This window comes from Mus caroli, chromosome 14 (genome assembly GCF_900094665.2).
Source record: "Mus caroli chromosome 14, CAROLI_EIJ_v1.1, whole genome shotgun sequence".
Lineage (NCBI taxonomy): Eukaryota > Metazoa > Chordata > Mammalia > Rodentia > Muridae > Mus > Mus caroli.
Window position 1 is genome coordinate 51981442 of NC_034583.1, and position 23221 is coordinate 52004662.

Sequence of the window (23221 nt, forward strand, 5' to 3'; positions counted from 1 at the left end):
CAAGAGAAAATAAAGATGCTGTTGTCTTGAAAGAGATCACTGTAGACACATGGCTGTGGGCTCTGAGATACAAATGTAAGTTGAAATATTTACTCAAAGGCATGGGACTGCATGAGGTCACTAAGGGGTATGCCCAGGAGGAACAGAAGGAACTGGCTCAGGGCTGCTTTGAGGTCAGGCTGCAAGGAAGAACCACTAGTGCTCTGAGGAGTGGTAGGACAGTGACTAAGAAGAAAAGGGAGCGGAGTTTGTTCTCCTAAGGAGAGCAGAGGGACACCCTGACTTGAATCCAGTGACAGAGCAGTGTGGAGAGGACTGGGGACTGGCCGTTGGCCCTGCTGGGCTTATTAGAGTTCATGGGACTCACAGCAGCTAAAATCAGAACCTATCTGTGGCAAGCAGGTGCCTGCCTGCCAAGTGGTTGGTATGGTGACATTTTGGGAGAAACTGCTGTACACAGTCACAGGAGATGTGACCTGTGTCCTTGAGGATTTAAAGTTTATAGCCAAATGATTAGTAGAGACAACAGTACTATATTAATTTAGCAGGTGGCTGTTTGTCAACTGATTAGATGGCTTGTGAGTTTCAGGACAGTGATGACATTGTTGAAATGGTGGGCTTTCACAGAGCAGGGCAGGAGAGGGACTGAGCTTACAGTGGCCATCCATTCGGTGGTGAGTCAGAGATAGCCACTTAGTGAGCGGGCATCGGGTTTATTTATAGGGAGTCTCACATTCAGTGGTGTATATTTGTGTACACATACACACACACACACACACACCCCCCACACACACACGTATGTGGAGGCCTGAGGTAGATGCTTGGTGTTTTCCTCAGTTGTTCTCCACTTTATTTTTTTGAGATGTGGTCTTTTCCTTGAACCTAGACCCAGTTGGGCTGGACTGTCGGGCCTGTAATCCCCAAGGAACCTCATGCCTTTACTTCCCAGTGCTGGGGTTGTAGGCGAGTGCTGCTACACCTCTCTCTCTCTCTCTCTCTCTCTCTCTCTCTGTGTGTGTGTGTGTGTGTGTGTGTGTGTTTCCTGTGTGATGTGGAGGCTGGGACTCAGGTCCTCATACCCTCATGGCAAACACTTTACTAACTATGTCATCTCCTCCATCGGTCTTTTTAATATACTGTTTCCAGACTCTTCACATATCACCAGGAAAAAACATGGGTGACTGAGTAAAACATGACGGTGTGGAAATCAAAGGCATATGGGGAAGTTTATTTGGAACTGTTGTCTGTGGTAGCTGAGATGTGGGAGAGCTTTGAGCTTCGGATGCAGGCTCTTGTCTCCTTTTCAGAGTCTGACGCAGTTAACTTGGCACCCGGGAGAGTGAGTGTGAGACTTTGTGAAGATGACAGGGCAGGGAGCTGGTTGCGGTGTAGGTCAGCCCCACTCTCTGTGTAGCCTCTCGTTTGAGTCAGAAAGGAGATAGTTTAAAGAGAGGGCAGGAAATTAAACCCATAGAGAGGATCATCTGGAAAATATAAAGGCTGTGTTTGTGGTGACTGGAACACACATAAAAGCATTGCGCGGGCTTTGAGGGCAGAAGGCAGCATGGGATACTTCCATGGGAACCGAGGGGCTCTGCTGTTTGACCTCATGGGTCCCCACTGCTGCTGACTGTGGTGGAAGCACTGCAGCGAGCAAGCACTGGAGACCGATTGGAAGACCTTGTTTACTTATGCTTGGTGTAGATCCTGGGTAGGTTATTTACAGCTGTCTGTAAATGAAGAGCAGTGACCCAGGGAAACTTGGCTTTTTGGAGAACCATTTTTATAAACCTTGCTGATATCATTTATGTCTTTATCGGTGTATATTATCTAAGGTGATAGTTTCAGAGGCTTGTTTTGTTTAAATGTCATGAACTTTGACCCTCTTCATTCCGTTACCCTCTCCTGTGCCTCCCCCTTACTGTGAGCTCCTTAACTCTTCTCAGATAATCCTCCTTTCTGTGTCACGTATGTCTACAGTTACTTTGCTTAATAACATGATCTGAGGACATGACATTTTTGGGGCTGGGGGTACCTAGGAGAAGTCAGCGTGGGGAGTGGAGGTTAGCTCTGATCAAAATACGTTGTATATGTGTGTTAAATTCTCAAAGAAGAAGTTAAAAATTTTCAATGACTTATCTCCAGTTCCGTCCAGTTTCCTGAAGATGACTTAAGTTAATTCTTTATGCCTGAGTTTTCTCTGTCTGTTTTTCTGTCTGTCTGTCTGCCTGCCTGTCTGTCTGTCTGTCTGTCTGTCTCTCTCTGTTTCTTTCTCTCTTATTTCTTTATTATTTCATCTATTGATGGGCATCTAGACGGCTCCTGTAATTTGGCTGTAGTGAGTGGATGCACAGCATTGCCGTGGAACGCTCACTGACTACGTTGGATAGCACACAAGTCAGGTGTGCTGGACCTACTGGTGGTTCTCTTAGGTTTTGAGGTCCCTCCACTGCTGATGTCTAGAGTCACACCAGGTTACAGCACCAGCAGTGGTAAGGACTCCTCCCTGCCCATTCAGATAGTATGCAAAACCAAAGAGTGTTTATTCTGTAGAAGCAACCAGCATACGGGGGTGGGGGGGGGTGGGGGGGGGTGGTGTCAACCATTCTTTGAAATGGCGACTCCAGATAAAGGCACATAAGCCTTCTTAGAGGGAACTGGGGAAACTCTCTAGAAGGATTTCATTAGTGAGTGCTCGGGGGTCACAGGTACTCAGTGGACTACATTCCTATGTCATGGATGTTCAATCATGTGTGGTTGGTGGTCTGTATTCCTATGTCACAAATGTTCAACCATGTGATAACATAGGGCTGCCCAGCACAGATGGCCCATTCTGAGATAAGCTATTTCCCCATCTCTGTGGTTATCCCCAGGCTGTTCTTCAGGAAGGGGTTTTATGATCTTGTTCTGGATTTTATGGTCTCTTCCTAGCGCTGTTCTTAGGATCTAGTTTCTGGGACTTACGGTCTATTCCTGAAGCTAGTGCCTTATGGTCTTTTTTTAAAATCAGGCCTGGTCCTCAAAATGGAGAGCAATGGGGTCCTTGAGTGGGGACCAATGGTGTCCTTGAGTGGGGATCAATGGGGTGTGTGGTGTCCTTTCAGGTTGTTTTCCTTTTGCCTTCCGTCCATGCTCTTAACACTGAGTGCAGTCTAAGGTTTTGGACTAGTATAGTACTCTGTAAGTTTAATTTGTTTTTCCCAGGAGGTAATCAGTGTCTAGAAATAAATGGTCATTTTTCCAGTCATATAGAGACAACTCCGCCTACCTTGAAAACGATCACTTTAGGGGAGACTACATGTGTGAAAACCCTCACATTGCAGTTTTTACATATATGTCCATGTTATTTCACGTAATTGAAGGCCTTTTCTTTTGGATTTCATCTCTAGAGACTGTCATGCAGTTCCTTGAGAAGCTATCTGAAAAGCTCTCTGAAAGGTTAGTCTGAATTCTGTTTAATATTTCAGTTGTACAACCAGCTTATGTGTGCAGTGTATGTTTTTGTGTTCGTATCTATGTTTGCATGTATTCCCATCTGACTATGTGTGCAGGTGGACGCTTGCGTCAGTGGGGAGCGCCCTCTATCAGTCTCTACCCTATACACTGAGACACTTGAACCCAGGGCTTGTCAATTCAGGTAGTCCAGCCAGCCAGCTGGCTCCAGGGATCCCTTATCGCCTCTTCTTAAACCCCGGTCTGGCATGTCGTGCACCTAGGGTCCTCTCTACATGTGTGCACCATCTAAGATGTCTCCTCAATTTCTACAGCTAACATTTTTTAAAAAGAGATTTGTTTTACCAATTAAGACGTAATTTACTGAGAATGTCAGTTTAAATGTGAGTCAGAGCTGTTGGCAAGAGATGATCCCCCAAGAAGATGTTGAGGGCAGCAGTCCCCCTGAAGTGCTCATCTCAGAACTTAGCCAGTTCTCTTCAGCAACCCACTTTCCTCAGCAACACCTTTCCAAAATGCTCTTTTGTTTGTTTTTGTTTTTGTTTTTGAGACAGGGTTTTTCTGCAGTTCTGGCTATCCTGGAACTCGTTCTATAGACCAGGCTGACCTTGAACTCACAGAGATCTTCTGCCTCTGTCTCCCGAGTGCTGGGATTAAAGGTGTGCGCCACCACCTCCCTGCCCAACATGTTGTTAAGACCATATATTTTGAAACCATGTCACTAATGATACCAAATTCATAATACAGCATGTCTCTTGGGGTTACGTAAATACAGAGAACTTGGATACAGTGGGTCTCCGGATTTGGAATTCTTGTTGTAAGGATTCTCTGCCTTGGTGTTTATAATAGCACACTGCATTCCGCTTCCTACCCCCATACTTGATGGTGGTCTCCTTGATACCTTGCTGTTGTCTCTGCCCTTCCCTCTGGTTCTTGCCTCAGTGATCTCTCTTCCAGCACTCAGAGGAGGCATGGCCACCTTGTCCTATTATAGCCGGGGTTCCGGCAAGAGGTGCGCTATGGTTTAGAAGAGGTGTGCTATGGTTTGGAGAAAGTGTGCTGTGGTTTGGAAATTCAGGCCTGTGGTCTCTTGTCTGCCTCACAAAGCTGTCTTATTTTTTAACCATAGGAGCGTGTTGGGTCAGATTTCTGTTTTGAAACTTTTTAAAGGTTTATTGTATGTGTTGACTGTTTTGTCTGCACATGTGTATATGAGCTGTGTGCATGCCTGGTGTCTGTGAAGGTTTGAAGTGGGCATCAGATTTCCTGGGACTGGAGTTACAGAAAGTTATGAGCAACTATCTGTCTGGTACTAGGAACCGAACCCAGGTCCTCTGGAAGCCATAGAACTTATATTAACCACTGGGCCATCTCTCCAGTCATATCTGTTTTGGATTTTAAACTTGTGCTTTCTAATTCGGTTCATATTTGGCACTTTGAAAAGTCTTACAATGTCAGTGAACCCCTGTCTCTGTTCCAATGAGGAGGGACTGTGATTAAGAAGTTTCTTCGTTTTCCTACTTTTGCCTGAAGAGTTCTCTGCTTATGTATAGATCACATTTTCAGCAAATGTATCTTCTAGTTGTATGCATGTATGCATGTATGCATGCATGTATGTAAATTCCAAATGATACTTCCTACTGCTCAATTTTTCCATAGGGGAAGCGGTGAGTACCAGCTGTGAGTGAGCTCCATATGACATTTTTCTAGAGAGGAGCTGGTGCTTGCTGACTTAAAGTCTGCTGGTGAATCTCCACGTGCTTCTGTTTTCCCACGCTTTCAAGGCATTCGCCGACACTGTGCATACAGTAGAACTCATCAAGACCCGACGATCTATGAGTTCCATACAACACTTCAGGAAAAGTCAGATTAGTCACAGTTTACTTCTATAGTGAAAGACATGCCCAAATTTACCATCACTGTTGGAAAGCTTATAAAGTTTATTCTCATTGCAAATACTAAATTTTTTCCTTAATAAGTAACAATAGACTTGTTTTGCAGAACTAGAAAAGATTTCGAGATGATGCAAGGAATGAAAACAAAACTAAATCCTCAAAATTCTGTAAGTAAATACATTGGAAATTTTCAAATAATATAAACACAATTTCAACTGAAAGCCGTATCTCTTTATTCTAGAACTTTCTTTGTGTAACTTTAGATTTGTTCTTTACAGTTTCATACATGTGAATAGAATAATTTGATTGTATTTCCCTCCCCATTGGCCTCTTATTCCTTCCCAGGAAACCCTTTCCTTTTCCCATCTGGTCCCCCTCATATCTTTTGTGAGTGTGTGTGTCACTGCATTTGACATGGGTGCCTATATAACCTTGGGTGGTGGGTTGTTTATTTACTTGAGCAAGGACAACTTACCAGTGGAATATGATCTCCCCAGCCTCAGCAGCCATTAATTGTCTGTAGCTCTTTAGGAAGAGGTAGGACCTTTTTAGCCTCAGTTTTCCCTTAAAAAGGAATATTGATAGGCAGGTCTGGTGTACGAAGCCACTCTTGCTGAGTTTATGGGTGCAACAACCCCTATGTCTAGAAGATAGCATTTTACCACATGCCTTCCCACCACTCCAGCTCTTACATTCTTTCCAAGTCGCCCTCTTCCAAGGTCACATGCCTAGGAGGGGGTGATGCAGATGACCTGTATGGGCCGAACATTCATCAGTCACTCACTCCCAGCACTTCAACCAGTTATGAGTTCCTGCAGTAATAGTCAGAGGCTGAGCAGAACTGGTCTGTGGGTATAGACATAGTGTGTGGAAGGCAGTTTGATGTTGTTTCTACTTAGCTAAGAAACCATAGTAGGTTCAGCCATAGGGCCCGTGACTTTTGTAGCCATGGCTTCTAGTCAGGTTTACAATATAACAGACATGAGTTCCTGTGGCGTGGCCTCAAATCCAGTCTGAAAGCATTTCATTACTCCATAATAGTCATGCCACTGTCACATACGTGGGTTCATATTGTTGATTCTTGGACTTCCTTTCGATTTCCTGAAAGCCTGTGTAGTCCTTTTAATGCTTCGTCTTAGTGAACTTGGTATTGAAGTATTTGATACATAGGTCTGCCTGCCTGGAAACCCGGCATTTTTATCAATTGGTTGGTGTGTGCACATGTGCAAATGTATATTTACAGAAGGTGTATTTATGAGACACTGCTTCTATTCTATGGAAAGTCAACTAACCATTTCATTGTAGCTTTTGATGAAGCCTAGTGGAGGCTTGATCTAGCAGGTGGCAGTTTGAACTTCAGTGTTAACCTTGTGTTTACGCCCCCAGTACCTGCTGGATCATACGGTCCATAGAGCAGCCTGTGTGATGGCTTGGGTCTGTCTAAGAGCCTTCTCCAGGCCCCACTCAAAGCTAGCAGGATTTTTGAGTCACTTGGTGTATGGGCCAGAGTAACACACCCAAGTGAAGAATGTGTTGTCTCCAGAATCCAAATAGGCCCACTAAGCTTTGGGCTTCTTTCTTGGTGATGAGAGGGGCCAGGTGCAATAATTGATCTTTCACCTTGAAAGGAGTATCTCTGCATGTCCCATACCCCTGGGCTCCTAAACATTTTACTAGGTGGGAGGCCCTTGGGTTTTGGTAGGACTTAGTTCCCATCCCCAGGGTGCAGATGCATTGCAGAGAAGTCAAAGTGGCTGCTACCTGTTGTTCAATTGGTCCTGTCAGCAAGACGTTATCAATATAGTATAGATCAGTGTGATATTTTGTGGAAGAGACAACTGACCAAGAGCAGTGTGAACCAAGTTATGACACAGGTTGGAGAGTTAATATACCATTACTTATACGTGTTGTTTTCAGTCATAAGGTCATATGATCTGATAGTATAGACCAAGTGTCTTTGGGGCTAGACTGTTGCCCAGGCACTTGGGATGTTCTGAAGTGATGGGGTTGCAGACATTCGGTTTTTTGTCTCCACATGGCTCTAAGGTACTACAGGCTTTCTGGGGTTGTCTACACCATTCTTTCATAGGTGTTACTGTTGATGATTCTTAATTTGATAAAACTTTTCAGAGCTATAGGCATGGGGGGATGTACAGAAAGGAGCCTTGTAGATTTGGAAACTATGCCAGTTTCCCAGACCTACCCACTAAGAAGTAGAGTATACAGTGCTGGACTGCATAGGGTTAAAGCAGCATGCCAGTCAGGGGCCTCGCTGTACCTGGCCTGGGGTGGGCACATCCATACAGGATACCAGGGAAGAGATCAGAATCCAGTCGGGTGGACCAAACAATTAAAAATATGTTGTAGAAAGCCAATTCAGTCAAAGCTGATGTACACTGTTCCTTTCCTACCAATAGTTTGTTTGACTGGATACAGGCAGTCCGGCAAACGTTGGTGAAGTCCTCATCTTCTCCTGTAGTCTCTGTTCTAGTCAAGTTGATATTTGTGTTTTAGGCATACAATAAATTTTGTGTGTTCTTTTTTTTGTTGCATAAAAGATGGGTTGTGGTTTAGGGTGAGCTGTGTGGAAGGGTGCATGTGCATATGTATGGAAGCCAGCGGTCAGCTTCATAAGTCTGTTCTTATCAGCTGCTCATCTTATTTTTTTTCTTTTTTTTTTTAATATTTTTTTATTAGGTATTTTCCTCATTTACATTTCCAATGCTATCCCAAAAGTCCCCCATCCCCTCCCCCCCACTCCCCTCCCCCCACTCCCACTTTTTGGCCCTGGTGTTCCCCTGTACTGGGGCATATAGAGTTTGCAAGTCCTCATCTTATTTTTTGAGCTAGGATCTTTTATTGGAACAGAGCTCAATGGTTCAGCCAAAATGGCCGTTCAGCCATTGAGCCTTGGGCATTTTCCTGTCTTTTCTTTCCTGGTGCTGGATTACAAATATAAACTGCCACACTCAGTGTTTTACCTGTGTTTTGGGGATTAAATTCAGATCCTCATTATTTCACAGCAAGAACTTTATTGACTGAGCTATCCTCCCATGCCCACCATGCGTTAACTTAACTGCTCCCTTCTGATTTTACTTTGCCCTTCTAGACCATGTACTAAGGCTGCTGTCTGCTTATGTTTGTGGTAGGAGCCCTACTCTGCCATCCATAGGTGGTGAATAATTGAGAGCTAGAGGAGCTGGAAACTGGGTACTGAGCTGGCAGATGGAGGTTCTGGGAAACCATCCCTGCCTTTCAGGTGCTCACGCTGAGAAAGACCACGAGTCTGCTCTCTTACATGGCTACATGTGCTGTGCCCAATGTGCCATGGTGCCATGTGGGTAGGCAGACCTGCTTCCTCGGGATGCTAACCTGAAACTCAGGAAGGTGAGGGACACAGGCCAGCTGGCATGCTGAGCCCTAATCCAGAGCCAGGTGTTGTGCCTGTGTGGGCTGTGCTGTTGACTTATCAGCAGGTACTCAGTGAGTGGCCATCATGTACAGTCTAAGTAATTTGACCTCTGATTGGGAAAACCATCCATTCAGGTGCTCAGGCTTGCTTTTAGCTTCCTTCCCTGGCTGTCAGACAGTAATTATTATTTTTATTATTATTATTAGACATGATTTGGCCTTTTAGCACAGGGCTTTGAACTTGGGGTCCTGCCCCAGCCTCCAGAGGGCTGGGATTGATTGTAAGTCTCAGCAGCCATGTCCTGCTCTTGATTGGCGTTGCCTCTGTCTCAGTTACATTTTAAATGGTTGCTTTAGTTTAGGGTCCATACCCTAACCTTCTTGTTCATCTCATTTTACTACCTGCAGTATATTTTGTGGACTTATATATGGGTTGTGTTTTGAGAAAACTTTTATTCTGGCTGATTTAATCCATTAATGTTGACTTTTGTTGATTACACTTTAGAATGTCATTTACCTTGGCCCCAAATTCTAGGGTTATGCCTTATTTGTATCTCTATGCGTTGGCTACAGAAAAGTCAAATTGTGCCTTACCATGGTTAAAAAATTTTTTTTAAATATATGTTTTAAAAAAAACTGGCTTATATTTTATTATCTGGCCAAGTTTCTGATAAAAATAGATAATCAATATCTTTGCTGACAGTGAACCATTTCCTTTCAGAAACTAATGCCTTGGGACCCTCCCTACTACAGCGGTGTGATTCGTGCAGAGAGGTAAGCTTCTCCAGAAAGGCCCCTATGAAAGGAAGATGGGGGCTCTGTGAACTGAGCACTTTGCACGTTAGCTGTACAGCTGCTTGGGTACCGCCATCACACACCTGCCTTCCCTGAGACGTGTCTCTCCCTGATGGCAGAGCTGTGGCCTTCCTTTCATCTGCATCTGCTTCAGTGAAGTGTTCCTTCACGAGCCTGTCTGCCTTAGCTTGTTCACCTGTATCCACTTCAGGAAAACCCTCCTTCACGTGTTTGCCCCAGCAAAACACCATCCAACACAACTGACTCCAAAGGACCCTTAAGTTCCCACTCCACGTGGGGCTTTTCTGCTTTGTGTTAAGAACTTCAGATGCTCCTTCAGAAGAAAAACAACCTGTTCAGAAGCAGTGGAGACTTAGCGTGTGCTAGGCCTGCCCAGGAGTGATGTGGGGAAGACCGCAGTGGAATGAAGGACTGTGGCTCTCTGCTTTTTTAGTTAGATTCTTCAGAGAATTGAGTCTTTCAAGTATGCAAAAGATATATGAACGACATGAAGAGATGAGTAAAATACCTGAAATAGTTTTGTTTGAAATGAAAATTTATTTTTGAAAAGGCAGTACATTTGCATGGTTTAAAACATTAGAACAAAGATGTTCATTAAGAACTATTGGCCCTATCCCTGCCCTGACCCTCAGGGGCCATTTTCTAGAGTTGTTTAATTTGCCCTGTCAGAGGTTGGGTTCCGCTCTTCATGCTTGGGTAGACGTGGTGTCTTTTCCTGCCAGCAGCAAGCCTTGGTGCCCTGGGTGTGTGCTGGTTGGTGCCTGCCATCAGGATGTCTTCAGAAAGGACAGTTTCCTATTATTTATTCCCTGCTTATCTGCAACTCTGATGAACCCCAAGCACGCCTCATGCTACAAATAGGTCATAGCACTCTGTCTCTGTACTACACAAACCATCAGCAGCATTGAGTCAGTAAAGAGAAAAAGGATATTCAGCCACATCTCAGCGAGTTCCTGCCTTAGACTGGGCACTCTGTTGCTTTGTGCCCCGGCGAGGGCATTGAGTGACAGCAGCTGAGCTTGATGGCTGGTGCCCTTGGGTGACCTCCACAGTGTTCTCAGCCCCTCCCTCCTTGCTGGGGTGGGTCTAGAGGCCGATGATGCTTGGTTTGGGTATTTCTACATCAGTTCCAACCCTCAACTCCCTGGACTTTTCGGTTAGGTTTTGGTTAAATAGTTTCTTTTGAGGGCAGGCCGTAGGAAGAACAGAATGTTCTGGCAATATTCCAGAATGGTGCCTTTTCTTCTACCAACGACTGGCAGGAGAGATTTTCCTCGACCTTAAATTTGGGGATTGGAGGGATCCTGGATGTAAACTCTTGCACATGTAGTGTATTGTACACGATGAGGGAGTTGTGGCTTCCTGCCTGTCACTCCGGTTTTGAGGGACCGGTTTGCTATGTGACCTGGATGCTACCGGGTCCTGCTGCTGTCCATTTGTTCCCATTGCTGCTGCTGTTAGAGGGAGTGGTGGCTTCTGGGTCCCTTGAGTGTCTGTCAGAAGCCTGGCGCTTCCCTTCCTTCCTTTTGCCCTGGATTCTTCCGAGTCGCGTGGTGTCCCTCTCTAGGTGGTGGTAGCTGTGTCTGTGCTGTCTCCCTCCACCCCTTCTTCTGAAAGCCCTGGGATCTGCCCTTGATCAGATGGTGACACCTGGTTGTGTCCTCTGCAGGGACCTTCCCCCACAGCTGCAGCAACACACCCTTGTTGGTCCTGAAGGCCTGAGATCTCAAGGCTTCTCTGAAGTTGTGTCTTTAAATTTCTGTCCCTTCACGGTCACAACCTTCTCTCTTCTTCAGCATCCAGGGCAGACTCACCTTCTTTTAGCACAGTTCTATGTACCCTAGACAGGCTGGTTCTCATTGCTTCCCCACTTCCTGTCTCTGTTTTTAAAAAATTTATTTATTTATTGGATGTATATGACTACACTGTTGCTATCTTCAGACACACCGAAAGAGGGCACCAGATCCCATTACAGATGGTTGTGAGCCACCATGTGATTGCTGGGAATTGAACTCAGGACCTCTGGAAGAGCAGTTAGTGCTCTTAACCGCTGAGCCATATCTCCAGCCCCGTCTCTTATAATACCTAATTCACTGGTCATTATCCTCCATTGTTTATGGGATAAGGAGAAAAGAAAGACAATAATAACAAAAAATAGTCCTTACATGTAGGAAATAAGTGAATTCTGAGTGACTGTGCACAATTTGGCAAGGCCATGTCACGGACCTGTGCCTAAGCCCTGTGAGAGTGGCAAAGCCTTCCCCAGGTGCCACTCAAAGGGATGGCAGCAGTGTGTGCAGAAAATCCCACCATAGCCTTCTCCCCTAGGGTATTTATGGCCTGAACAGTGCTCCCCTACAGATGCTGCTCCTACTGAGATTAGCTAAACTTATCTCCTCATTCAACTGTGTACAGTAATCCTGCCTCCTTGTTCGTCTGGATGTCATAACCTCAACTCTTTGTTCAGCTGTGTGAAACAACCCTACCCCCCCACCCCACCCCCCACATCCCCTGCCCTGTTCACCTGTATATAGTAAACACACTGGGATTTTTAAAGTGCTGTGGCCTTACCACCAGGGAGCTCATAGCATCCAATCCCATTTTTCTGTGTCTGTGTGTCTGTCCTTTCATCATTCCATCACCGACTCAGTCATGGCTCCAGGATCCAAGCCATGCAACGATGGGGCTCATAAGTTTAAAAAATCAGTCCATACAGCAAACACATCTCTACTCTCACATGTTTTCTGCTATCATTGATTGAATTGTTGGGTGTAGAACCAGAGACTACAGACTGCCAACTGTACCCCCCTTCTGTGAATCCTAGATGAACAGTTAACTGAATTTACTTTCTGAAAATAAATAGAACTAACGCTGTTAGCCTCTTCTTCCGTCTCTTAGGTATAATATTGAGCCCAGTTTATACTGCCCGTTTTTATCCCTTGGAGCTTGCATGGAAGGCCTGAATGTCTTATTTAACAAACTGCTGGGCATCACCTTATATGCAGAGCAGACCTTCAAAGGAGAGGTGTGGTGTAATGACGTCCGGAAGCTGGTAAGCCTCTCCCTGCTGTGGCAGCACCTAGGGCCCCGTGGCCGTGTGGCCATGTGGCAGTGGCTGTGGGTCCCCAGCAGTTTCTCCTTTGCGCTAACTGTATTCTGACAGGGTGCCCAGCTCATTTCTCCTTCATGAAAAGTTCAAGCACCACTTGTGATTTAGGACCGTGCACAAAGGACCTGAATGTGGGACAACAGAGTTAGTTCTCCAAAGCAGGTGTTGTCAGGGAACCTGATAAAACGCTGGTTCCCATTTACATTCTCCCAATGGTGATGAATTCTAGTTGTTGGAAAGTCTATGGTTGCTCATATAATGGCAACTGACCTGTCCCTTTTTAGTCCCACATCGCTCCCTTATTTCTCAGGCATTTTCATGTGTCTGCAGTGGTCTTTGCATCAGACATTCACTTTATCCTGTGTCTGATTCATTTGGCTTTGTTGACAACATCAAGCCCAGAGTTCTGCCTTTCTTCTACTAAGACCCACTTTTCCTTGGGGTTGACTATTTTAGATATTTTCCTCAGAAGGTTGTGGCTTTCTTGGCCCTATATTAATTTACCCCAAAGTTTCATGGGGCAGTGCCATTTATCTCTTCCTTGCATGCCTGCTGGGCTTGCTCCACTGTGTGCCTGGTCCTGCCAGCTGTCATGCTGCCTTTTGGCCATGCTTTGAGCATGGGATAGGGGTGAAGCAGGTCAAGATAGGAGAACACTCTTATCTCTGATGCTGTTCACAAAATATCGTGTCATGTTACTAACTTCCTAAATATATGTGTTAGGGAAAAATCAAGATGTAGTATAAACAAAAACTAAAACAAAACCAAAGCCAGTGACAGGTGCGAGTGGCAACCTTGGCCTTCTGGGACAGCACCAGGCCATGGTGTCCACTGCCATCTCTTTGGTGCCTTGAAAAAAAATTGGCACCCAGGAGGTGCTCTGTAGGTGCTGAGGGAGGGAGGGAGGCGGGGAGGAAGGGAGGGAGTAAATACATCTGCTTGAAAATTGACAGCCGCAAATCGTAATCGCCAAGTTCAGAAAAACACGGCAAGATGGAGCCGAAGGACTGTGTAGGGGACCGAGCTGTGTTTTGTCAGTTCTGGATTCAAGGGTTGCATAAGACAGGGAAGAAAAATAATTTGCCACTAAAATTGTCAACCCAGCCTTTCTCTCCAAATCTTTTGGGTTGTTTTGTGGGGGGCCTTCTCTGAAGGGCCGTGGTCGGTGTAGTTAATGTAGAGGAAGGGAAAATGTGATACAGGCTCAAGGAGAATGTCGCCCCTGAACACAGGACTCAAGTCCTAGGCTCCAGAAGTGGAGCAAATCAGTGACTATATTGAGAAATTTAGGATATAGTAAAACAAAACAAAAAACAAAACAGGAAAAACATTAAAATGGCTGTAATGGCTGGTTTTGTGTCAACCTGACACAGCTGGAGTTATCACAGAGAAAGGAGCTTCAGTTGAGGAAATGCCTCCATGAGATCCAGCTGTGAGGCATTTTCTTAATTAGTGATCAAGGGGGAAAGGCCCCTTGTGGGTGGGACCATCTCTGGGCTGGTAGTCTTGGTTCTATAAGAGAGCAGGCTGAGCAAGCCAGAGGAAGCAAGCCAGTAAAGAACATCCCTCCATGGCCTCTGCCTCAGCTCCTGCTTTCTGACCTGTTTGAGTTCCAGTCCTGACTTCCTTGGTGATGAACAGCAGTATGGAAGTGTAAGCCGAATAAATCCTTTCCTCCCAACTTGCTTCTTGGTCATGATGTTTGTGCAGGAATAGAAACCCTGACTAAGACAATGGCCATAGCTAGGGCTGTGGATATTTATCATACAGGGTCCCGTGGGTTTCTGTTTTGCATTGTTTGTTTGTTTTGAGTTTTTGATGTGGTCACAGGTCACTGACCATTAAATTTAAACTTGTATTCTAGGCTGTCGTTCATGAATCTGAAGGGCTGCTGGGGCACATTTACTGTGATTTTTTCCAGAGAGCAAACAAGCCACAGCAGGTAAGCCTTCTTTTACAAGCTGGCTTGTCCAGAAGTGGCCGGCAGTTTATCAGTATGAATGTGAACCTTACATGTATGTCATTTTTACAATTACATAGTATTTAAAGGCACCACCAAAGAGTTTCCAAATATGTAAATGTGAAAATAGGAGAGAATTTGAAAATAATAAAGATCCTGAGAGGAACTGCATGGATCGATAATTACTACTCGGTTTTGGAATGTGATAGTAAACTAAACTAATAGTAATGACTGGTAACATTTTAGAAGCTCCTGTTTTTTAAAACCAGTACATAAGTGCTTTATATATTCACACCTTTTAATGTTTACCCCAGCCTTTTGAATTAGCCTTTGACACAATGAAGCCAGTGAGGTTATGCACTTGCTCAGATAGAGGTTCTCAGGCCTTGACCTTAAACATGCTGTCTAGAGCCCCAGCTCTCAACCCCTTTCCTTGATAGACAGTTGTCCTACTTAGTGCTGTCAACTTGACACAGCCTAGAAGAATCTCAGTTGAGTAGTTGTCTTCTTTGCCGGGCTCATCTGTGGACACATCTGTGAGGGATTGCCTTGATCGCTAGTTGATGTAGGTGGTCTCAGCCCACTGCAGTTGATACTGTCTTTAATTAGGTGGTCCTGGGGTGTATCATAAAGCACGAGAGAGTAAGCTAGCAAGCACTGTTACTCCATAGTTTTTTGCTTCAGTTCCTGTTTTAATTACTGTTTTGATTTCTCTCAGTGGTAGACTATGACCTGGAGGTGTACCAAAGAAACCCTTTTTCCCACTGTTGTTGGGTCCATGGATGCTGTTCTGCTACCAGTTAGCTCACAGCATGGAAAACACACAGACTGCCTTCTTCCCTTTTGCTGCACACTACATTTGCACAGATCCCCTATAGCAGTTTCACGAAACCCAAGGGGAAGTGCCATGACTTCAGGTTAACAATTATAACAGGGAAAAAAAACCAGTGCCTGCCATTTAATAGTGAGCCACGTTTCCAAAGTGAACAGAAGTGAGCATCGGAGACATGCTCAGTTTGGGATTTGGCAGGTAGCATTCTCCATTCTGCAGATCAGGCTTGTGGGGGCAAATTGCTTTCCTTGGTGATGTGGCTAACAGGAATCAACATCACTGGGTCCCTGCTTCTCCCTCTTTTTTAAATGGGTGGCAGTTTAAGAATTCTCAGCCCTGGACTCTGACACTCATCTGGGTTCGGATCTGAGAGGCTACACATCCAACTTGGGTACAGCACTTGACATCTTGAAGGTTTAGTTTCAGTTGTGTTTTCTGAACTGAGAGACATCGGTCTCACGTCTCCTTCACTTGTGAAGGAGTGACAGTCTGTCTGCTCCTGACTCTGCTTATGTAAATCAGGCCTTGGCTACTCAGGAACAAGGATGGCATACTGGAAGACTTTCTGCTGGTTGCCTGACACCAGGGCCATCAGTACCTTTTCTTACTCACTGTTAACACTAGTGTGGGTTTCAGCTCTTCGGTACCTTTGTTCCCAGCCCTGTACACATCAGGTCAAAGCATGTTTTTGGAGTAGATGAATAAAATTCATCAATACATTTTAGTGGCTTAAAAACTAAAATTTTAGAAAAAGAAAAGGAAGTAGATATAGAGGATAAAAATAGAGTATGTTAGATGGCTGAACTCACTATTTCTATAGAGTTTCATATCTAGACTTGCTCTTTATAGTGTCTAACACTTTTGCCTCTGTATATTTCCCTCCTCAAAGGATTGCCACTTCACCATCCGAGGAGGCAGATTAAAGGAAGATGGCAGCTATCAGCTTCCAGTGGTCGTTCTCATGCTGAATCTTCCTCATGCTTCCAGGGATTTCCCTACATTATTAACTCCAGGAATGATGGAAAATCTCTTCCATGAAATGGGCCATGCCATGCATTCAATGCTTGGACGAACTCGGTACCAACATGTCACTGGTAAGGAAGGCTTGCTTTAGGAATCTGGTCATTTTAGTGTATGGCCATTGCTGTCTAAGATCTTTCATCTCAGATGACCTCATCTTGTCACTGCTGCACACCAGGACCTTTCATGTTGTTTTCTCTTAAAGGGAGGAAATCTCAGGTGTCATTCTTGAATTTGTACCCATTTATACTTTATGATGACACAAAGAACTTACACTTGTGTGTGTGAAGAGAGTAGGTATGTGTCTCCCTAGTCCCTGGCACAATTACTGAGTTAAATGTTTCTTTTTTTGATTTAAAATAAAACTCCATGTATTTTGTTACAAAACAAAATTGATTCTTAAAAGTATGATAAAGTATTTTTATATGTACTACTTCTGTGCAATAATGTTATTATGCTTTATGAAGTTTTAATGATGCCTGATTACATTCACGATTTTATTCTTACCTTTCTTTTCTCTAAGGTATTTTTTTTGTTGTTGTTTATTTGTTTTGTTTTTTTTAAATTTCTTTGAGACAAGATCTTTAGTAGCCCACACTGGCTTTAACCTCAATAACTCAGGCTGGCCTTGAACTCACTGTATAATGTAAAAGTAACCTTTATTTGCCAGATGTAATTGTTGTCTCAGAGGCTTACTGATGAATAAACTCCATTTCTAGCTCTTTCTGAACACTGGCTGGCTGGTTCAACTCACCTGTTCTGGCCCAAACTCCTGTTCAAGCTGACTGATTCAATCTTGATTCTCTCGGCTTCTGACTGAATTGCTCTGCTTGGCCTCAAACTAACTCTGGCAATGTGTTCTAATCTTCTGACTCCTTGTTCTCTGGCTCATGTTGTTCTCACTTGCAACCTGTCTCTGAAAACTATGCTGATAAAACTCTCTTTGTTGTTGGGCAGTGGTGGCGCACGCCTTTAATTCTAGCACTTAGGAGGCAGAGGCAGAGGCAGGTGGATTTCTGAGTTCAAGGCCAGCCTGGTCTACAGAATGAGTTCTAGGACAGCCAGGGCTATATAGAGAAACCCTGTCTCGAAAAACAAAAAACAAACAAACAAAAAAACCCTTCTCTGTGTGTGTGTGTGTGTGTGTTTGTGTGTATGCACGCACATCTGTGTGTCTGTGCTCTGCTCTCTTAAGTTGCTGCTCTTCCCTGTGCTGCTCTTATGAGAGTTGGGCGTATCCTATCTTTGACTCATTACCTTGTCTGCCCCTCAATTTGATGTCACTTTCAAACATGGCTGCTTCCTTCTACAAACTAAATTTACCTTCATTGTTTGGGATTAAAGGTGTGTACTAAGGGAGTGATTATATTCCAGCAAGAGAGATTAAAGGTGTGTCATTACAGCTCCATTACACAGACCTAGAATGTCTTTAGATGTGGGAGTCCTTGTCAGAGCAGTCATGTTCCTGGATTAAAATTCCTCTACAGTATTACTCAGGCTAGACTTGAACTCACTGTATAACTCAAAGTGGTCTTGAACACCTGACCATCCTGCCTCCACCTCCCAGGTACTGGGATCACAGGTGTGCACCACGGTTTCTGGCTGTACTTCTTCTGAAGTCCTCAGTTCACTACCATTAGTGGTTAGCATTTGATCACTTCCCGATAAGGTGTTAGCATCCATTGCTCATTAACTAACTCTGAATACACAAAACTTAGGCAAGAAAATGATGTTTGAAAAGCGTGTGGGCGGGCTGACTGGAACAAAAGACCATCACCAGGAGGTTCTTAGAGATTTGTTGCCTTAAGGAACTTTGAATTTAAAATATTGATTTTTCTTACCAAAGATTGACTTTGTTACAAAGAGCAGTATGTAGCTTAAATAAAGTCCTTTGGAAATAAACTAAGGCTAAAAGCATTTGGAAATGGAATTCAGTGAATTAAATACAAATACCTTATTGGTTGTAAGAGGGTTTTAATTTATATTTCATGTCAAGCCAGCATAGCAAAGGACAAGTATGTGGAGAGGGTGTGAGCCGTTGCTTTGTAAGGTATTTCAGCAGCTGTGCAAATATTTTGTTTTACTTTTAATATAAAGAAAAAATTATAGGATTATAATAAACTTTTCTGCAAATATGTACAATAATTTCATGGAGCAAAATATTGGTTCAATGAATTAAAGCTTATCATAGTTCATCAGAAGTACAAACAAGTTTTTAAAATCACGTAATATGAAAGACAAACATGTTGATTTAAGTATAACTATTTTTTTTCCCTCTTCTCTTTAGGGACCAGGTGCCCTACTGACTTTGCTGAAGTTCCATCTATTCTGATGGAGTACTTTTCAAATGATTACCGAGTGGTCAGTCAGTTCGCCAAGCATTATCAGACTGCTCAGGTAGGAACAACTAATGCAGGCTAATCATCCCCAGTCCTGAAATTTAAAATTCAAAACTTTAGACACCGGACGTGGCGCCACAAGTAGAAAAATCACAGACTGGCCCTCATGTGACAGGTCATAGTCACAGCATAATACACAGAACAAAATGCCACATGGCATGGCCTGCAGGTACATGTGTGATGTAACATGTCTGTGAAAGAGCGACTTCCCACGAAGAGTTGGGTCTTGTTTCTGTGCTGTGTTAGCTGGGTATGTGCAGATAACCCCAGACCTGAAAAAACTCAAAATCCGAACTAGTTCTGGTCACAGGCATTTTGGGTAAGGGGTTCTTACCGATGGCACTGTAGTGTGCATTAGTTTGTCATGATTGGCTCTACCTATGGCCTACTGAATCCCGTTGAACTTTTTGTGTGTATTTCTTTTGTTTTCTTAGACACTACCTCTCCAGCAAGCTGTCAAATCATATTTCCCATCCATGGTCAGATGCAGAAAAGTAGCTGCCTTGTATCTGATACCAAATAATCCCCTTTCCGTCCTATCTTTAGCCCATGAGGAAACTGTCTCTACTTTGCCCTGCTGTGTACCGGGCCAGGCATTCCAGGTTGTCTCACTGCAAAGAGCTTCACCCACAGACATTTGTTTTCTTCGCTTGAGTTGTTTTCTTAGCAACTTTATTATCCAAATGTGTGAAGTCTGAAAATCTCTTAAATCAAGTTTTTTTTCTGTCTCTGTGTGTGTGTGTGTGTGTGACACATTACAATTTTAAACACTGCCAAATTGATATGAAAATTATAGTTCAGTAGTTCTCTGTGAGTATCTAATGGCATGCTGGCACTTAATCACCCCAATGTATTTTTGTTTTGTTTTCCATTGTCCTGTGGTGCTGGGGATCTAGCCCACAGCCTTGCACATGCTAGCCACGTGTTCTGCCACTGAGCAACATTCTCACCGAGCTGTCCCGTGTTCATTGGAAAATACACTCTTGCCTTCTGGGAACATTCCCCATCATAGCGTACCTTGTCTTATAGCGGGAATGTTCCCCACCATAGCATACTTTGTCTTACATTGCTGTTTGCCTCTCTAAGCCCTCGACTTTTGCCTAGTACAGGGTTGGTGCAGAAGAGTGAAACATAAAGATGTTAAATGAAAGGATTAATCAGATTAGGAGAGAACATTAATCAAATTAGGGCTGACCCTCATCTCTATTTCCCTCTCTGACTATCCCGAGACGTATTGTTGTGTCCGGCCAGCAGATCACAGGTCTGGGTTCTAGCCTGGAAAGGCATTTTGGAAACCTGGAAGAGAAGAGGGGCTAGGCGGGCGAGAAAAAAAATGTAGCTAAGACAGTCATTCTGATCAAAGCTCAGTTTTATTATTTTGCACGGTTATGAAGTAGGGGAAGGGGGCCTGATTCCCGCCAAATAATCTTGGGGTCCAGTAGCAGGGTGACCACGTGATGGCTTCGGAACAGCAAAGAGGCAAGCTCCAGCAGTGGGCATGGCAGAATGATTGAGCGGCAAGCTCCACCCCTGAGCAAGCAGGTTTCAGGCTGGGGGAGGTTACAATATATAATGTGATTTTGTTGCCTTTTGGGGGTTTGATTCTATTTTCTTCAACTCTATAATAGTAGATGTGTTTCAAGGTAGTCTTGAATCAAAATGAGTCTGCATTGTAGTCTATTTCAGTTTTTAAAATGGCAAAGTGAAATTAACTATTGTGAAGAGTCGTTTGGGGGATTTTGTAGGCATAGTCAATGGTCTGGCCACACTTAACCCTACAAAAAGTCCTGCAACCATCCATAGCTTCATGTTGGTGTCTGGCGGGGACAGGAGTTTGGCAATTGCTTCCAGTATGAGGCCTATGGAGTAGAGCCAGATGCCTCATACCCAGGATAGCAGGGAAAGTCCAAGCCAGGCTGCCTTAGGGTGCAGGGAGTGTCTGAAGAGGGTAGTGAATACATGAGGTCTTGGAAAAGGAGCTCTCAGTAGCCCTATCTATTTCCTTAAAGCATACTAATACTTACTGAGGGCATCGGAAGGAGGTGAAGCCCTCAGCGAGAACGTTTCTACTGAGTTTATGCTTCGTGCCAGTCTCCACATCTCAGTCATAGTAAAAGTCAGGCATTGTCCCAAGGCTCTTGCCTTCAGTTCCTGAGGCCAAGACGGGATAGACCATTTTGGCTAGAAGGAAAAGCCTTCAGGAGCCTGGAAAGTCCTGGAAAGCCCAGACTACCTCCCTAGGAAGTGAGGTATGCCCAGAGTCTTTCTTTGTTTGTCTTACTGCCCTTGGTTAGTGGCAGAGCACTGTGACCCAGCTCTGGCACTGAGATCTTTTCACATCAGGCTCTAGGTAAACATTTTAAAATGAGCCCAAGAGTAGGATAGTGGTTAGGGCTAGGGTTTCCTTTGTTCTAAGGTGCTGTCTCTACCCCACTTTTTCAGAATAGATTTTTAATCAGATTTTTAATAGAGTTTTAACTCTAACTGAATTGAAGTAGCCAAACTCCTAGGTAGACCACATAGCTTCTGTATACTCAGCTCATGTCCTATAGTAACCCCCTTTATCTCATTTTTTTAGTTTGTATTATATTATTATTAGCAATATTATATTACTATATAGTATTACTATATAATACTATATTAGCATTGGTCAAACATTCTTACTTGGAGCAGGGCGATTCCCCTTCCTCCAGTGTCCTGTCACCTAAGGGACAGTCAGCGCATTGTGCTCTACCTTACCTGTATGTTGGTGGTAACTGTTCTACATGGTCTCTGTTACTGTAGCTTAACACCAGTGGGCCAGTCCTCTTCTGTATACTTCTCAAAAATTCGGTCTATTCTTGGGTGCTTGTGTGCTTTCCTAGGCATTGTCGAATCAAGTTACTTATTTTTTTTTAAAGTATAAGAATTGTGTATTTCTCTGTGTACAGCAGCATATCTGTATATATGCTGTATCTGTGCCATATACCAATGTCAGGATTGAGTCTTCAGATTCATGACGAGGGAATAGCTCACCATTTATCGGGTTTCTTAAAAGTCTTAGAATAAACTTTTAATGTCTTCTTTCTAAGACCTTGATCCACATTTGCCAGACTTATTTCTAAAAGCTTCACCCTTCATACTGCTGTAAATACACTCAGTGACCTTGGGCAAGCCCTTGGTTCCAGGAACCTGCCTGTAGACTTGGACCCGCGTCTGCATCATTTCTTCTGCTGTGAGTGCTTTGTTCTCTTTCCAGTCCGCATAGCTTTTGTTTGTTTCTTTTTCTTGTGTCATTCCACCCTCTGAGTAGAAGCTGCGTATGAATGTGACTTGCCTTGATCCTGATTGATGCTTTTGTTCAGCCTGGTTTTTAGAGCAATGTTTCCACTGTTTTATCATGAAGGGAGACGCTTATTATGGGTTTGGTACAGATGCCAGGGAATGCAAATTCCTTCCAATTTTTAGCTTACAGAGTTTTGTTTATTATTATTTTTTTAATCATTAATGATTGCCATGTTCTACCAGATTGTTTTCACCACATCTCTTGAGGAATTGGATAATGAGTAGAAGTGTTAAGAACTAGCAGTAGGACACCTTTACATTCTAGAATTAAACAACTTTCATCTTGAATTTGTATTTTTTTTTTAACACAGAGCTGACTTCTTGGTACTTTGTGAACAGAGAAAACTTGGGTTTGTGAGAGAGATTGGACAATGACTTTGTTTTCACTGGTGTTGAGTAGAGGCCATTTTATAAAATGAGCTATTTAGTTGGTGTGTGTTCCTTCTTTTTCTGCTCTCTATAGTTTTTTTCTGTTTTTAAGTAAAACTATAGTCATCTGTTTCATAGAGCTTTGTCAAAGTTCATCTCTAAAGCCATTTATGATTTACTTTCTCTGGAGGAAGATTTTTAGCAAGTGGTTGGTTTTTTGTTTTTTGGTTTTTTGGTTTTTTTTGTTTGTTTGTTTTTTTGTTTTTTTTTTTTTGTAGTTGTTGGACTCCTTGACTGGACTTTCTTCTTAATAAGCTTTGCTAAGTTGTAATTTTCTAGAAATTTAACCCAAGTTCTTAAGTTTATTGGCATACTTATTTATAGTATTCTTTTATCTTTCATTTTCAGCCTCATCTGTAATTATATTCCTTCCTACTCAGCATTGTTTCTCTCGCTTTTTCCTTTACTAATCTGTTTTATTAGGATTTTCAAAGAGCAAATACCAAGTCTTCTGCTTGGTTTCAGTTCACTGATGTTTTTTGCTTTGTTATTCTTCATTTCTTCCTTTCTTGTTCCATCCACTTCCTTCCTTCCTTCCTTCTTTCTTTCTTTCTTTCTTTCTTTCTTTCTTTC

The 23221-nt window shown here is 43.5% G+C and overlaps 1 protein-coding gene across 1 annotated transcript in view; it reads left to right on the forward strand.

Moving 5' to 3' along the window:
• Mipep (mitochondrial intermediate peptidase) overlaps window positions 1-23221 on the forward strand; it is a 107528-nt gene that overhangs the window by 21304 nt on the left and 63003 nt on the right. The window contains exons 8-14 of the mRNA XM_021181536.1: window positions 3390-3438; window positions 5455-5515; window positions 9481-9533; window positions 12474-12627; window positions 14549-14626; window positions 16366-16570; window positions 18784-18893. Of these exons, the coding sequence (XP_021037195.1) occupies window positions 3390-3438; window positions 5455-5515; window positions 9481-9533; window positions 12474-12627; window positions 14549-14626; window positions 16366-16570; window positions 18784-18893 (710 nt within the window). The remainder of the gene's footprint in view (window positions 1-3389; window positions 3439-5454; window positions 5516-9480; window positions 9534-12473; window positions 12628-14548; window positions 14627-16365; window positions 16571-18783; window positions 18894-23221) is intronic.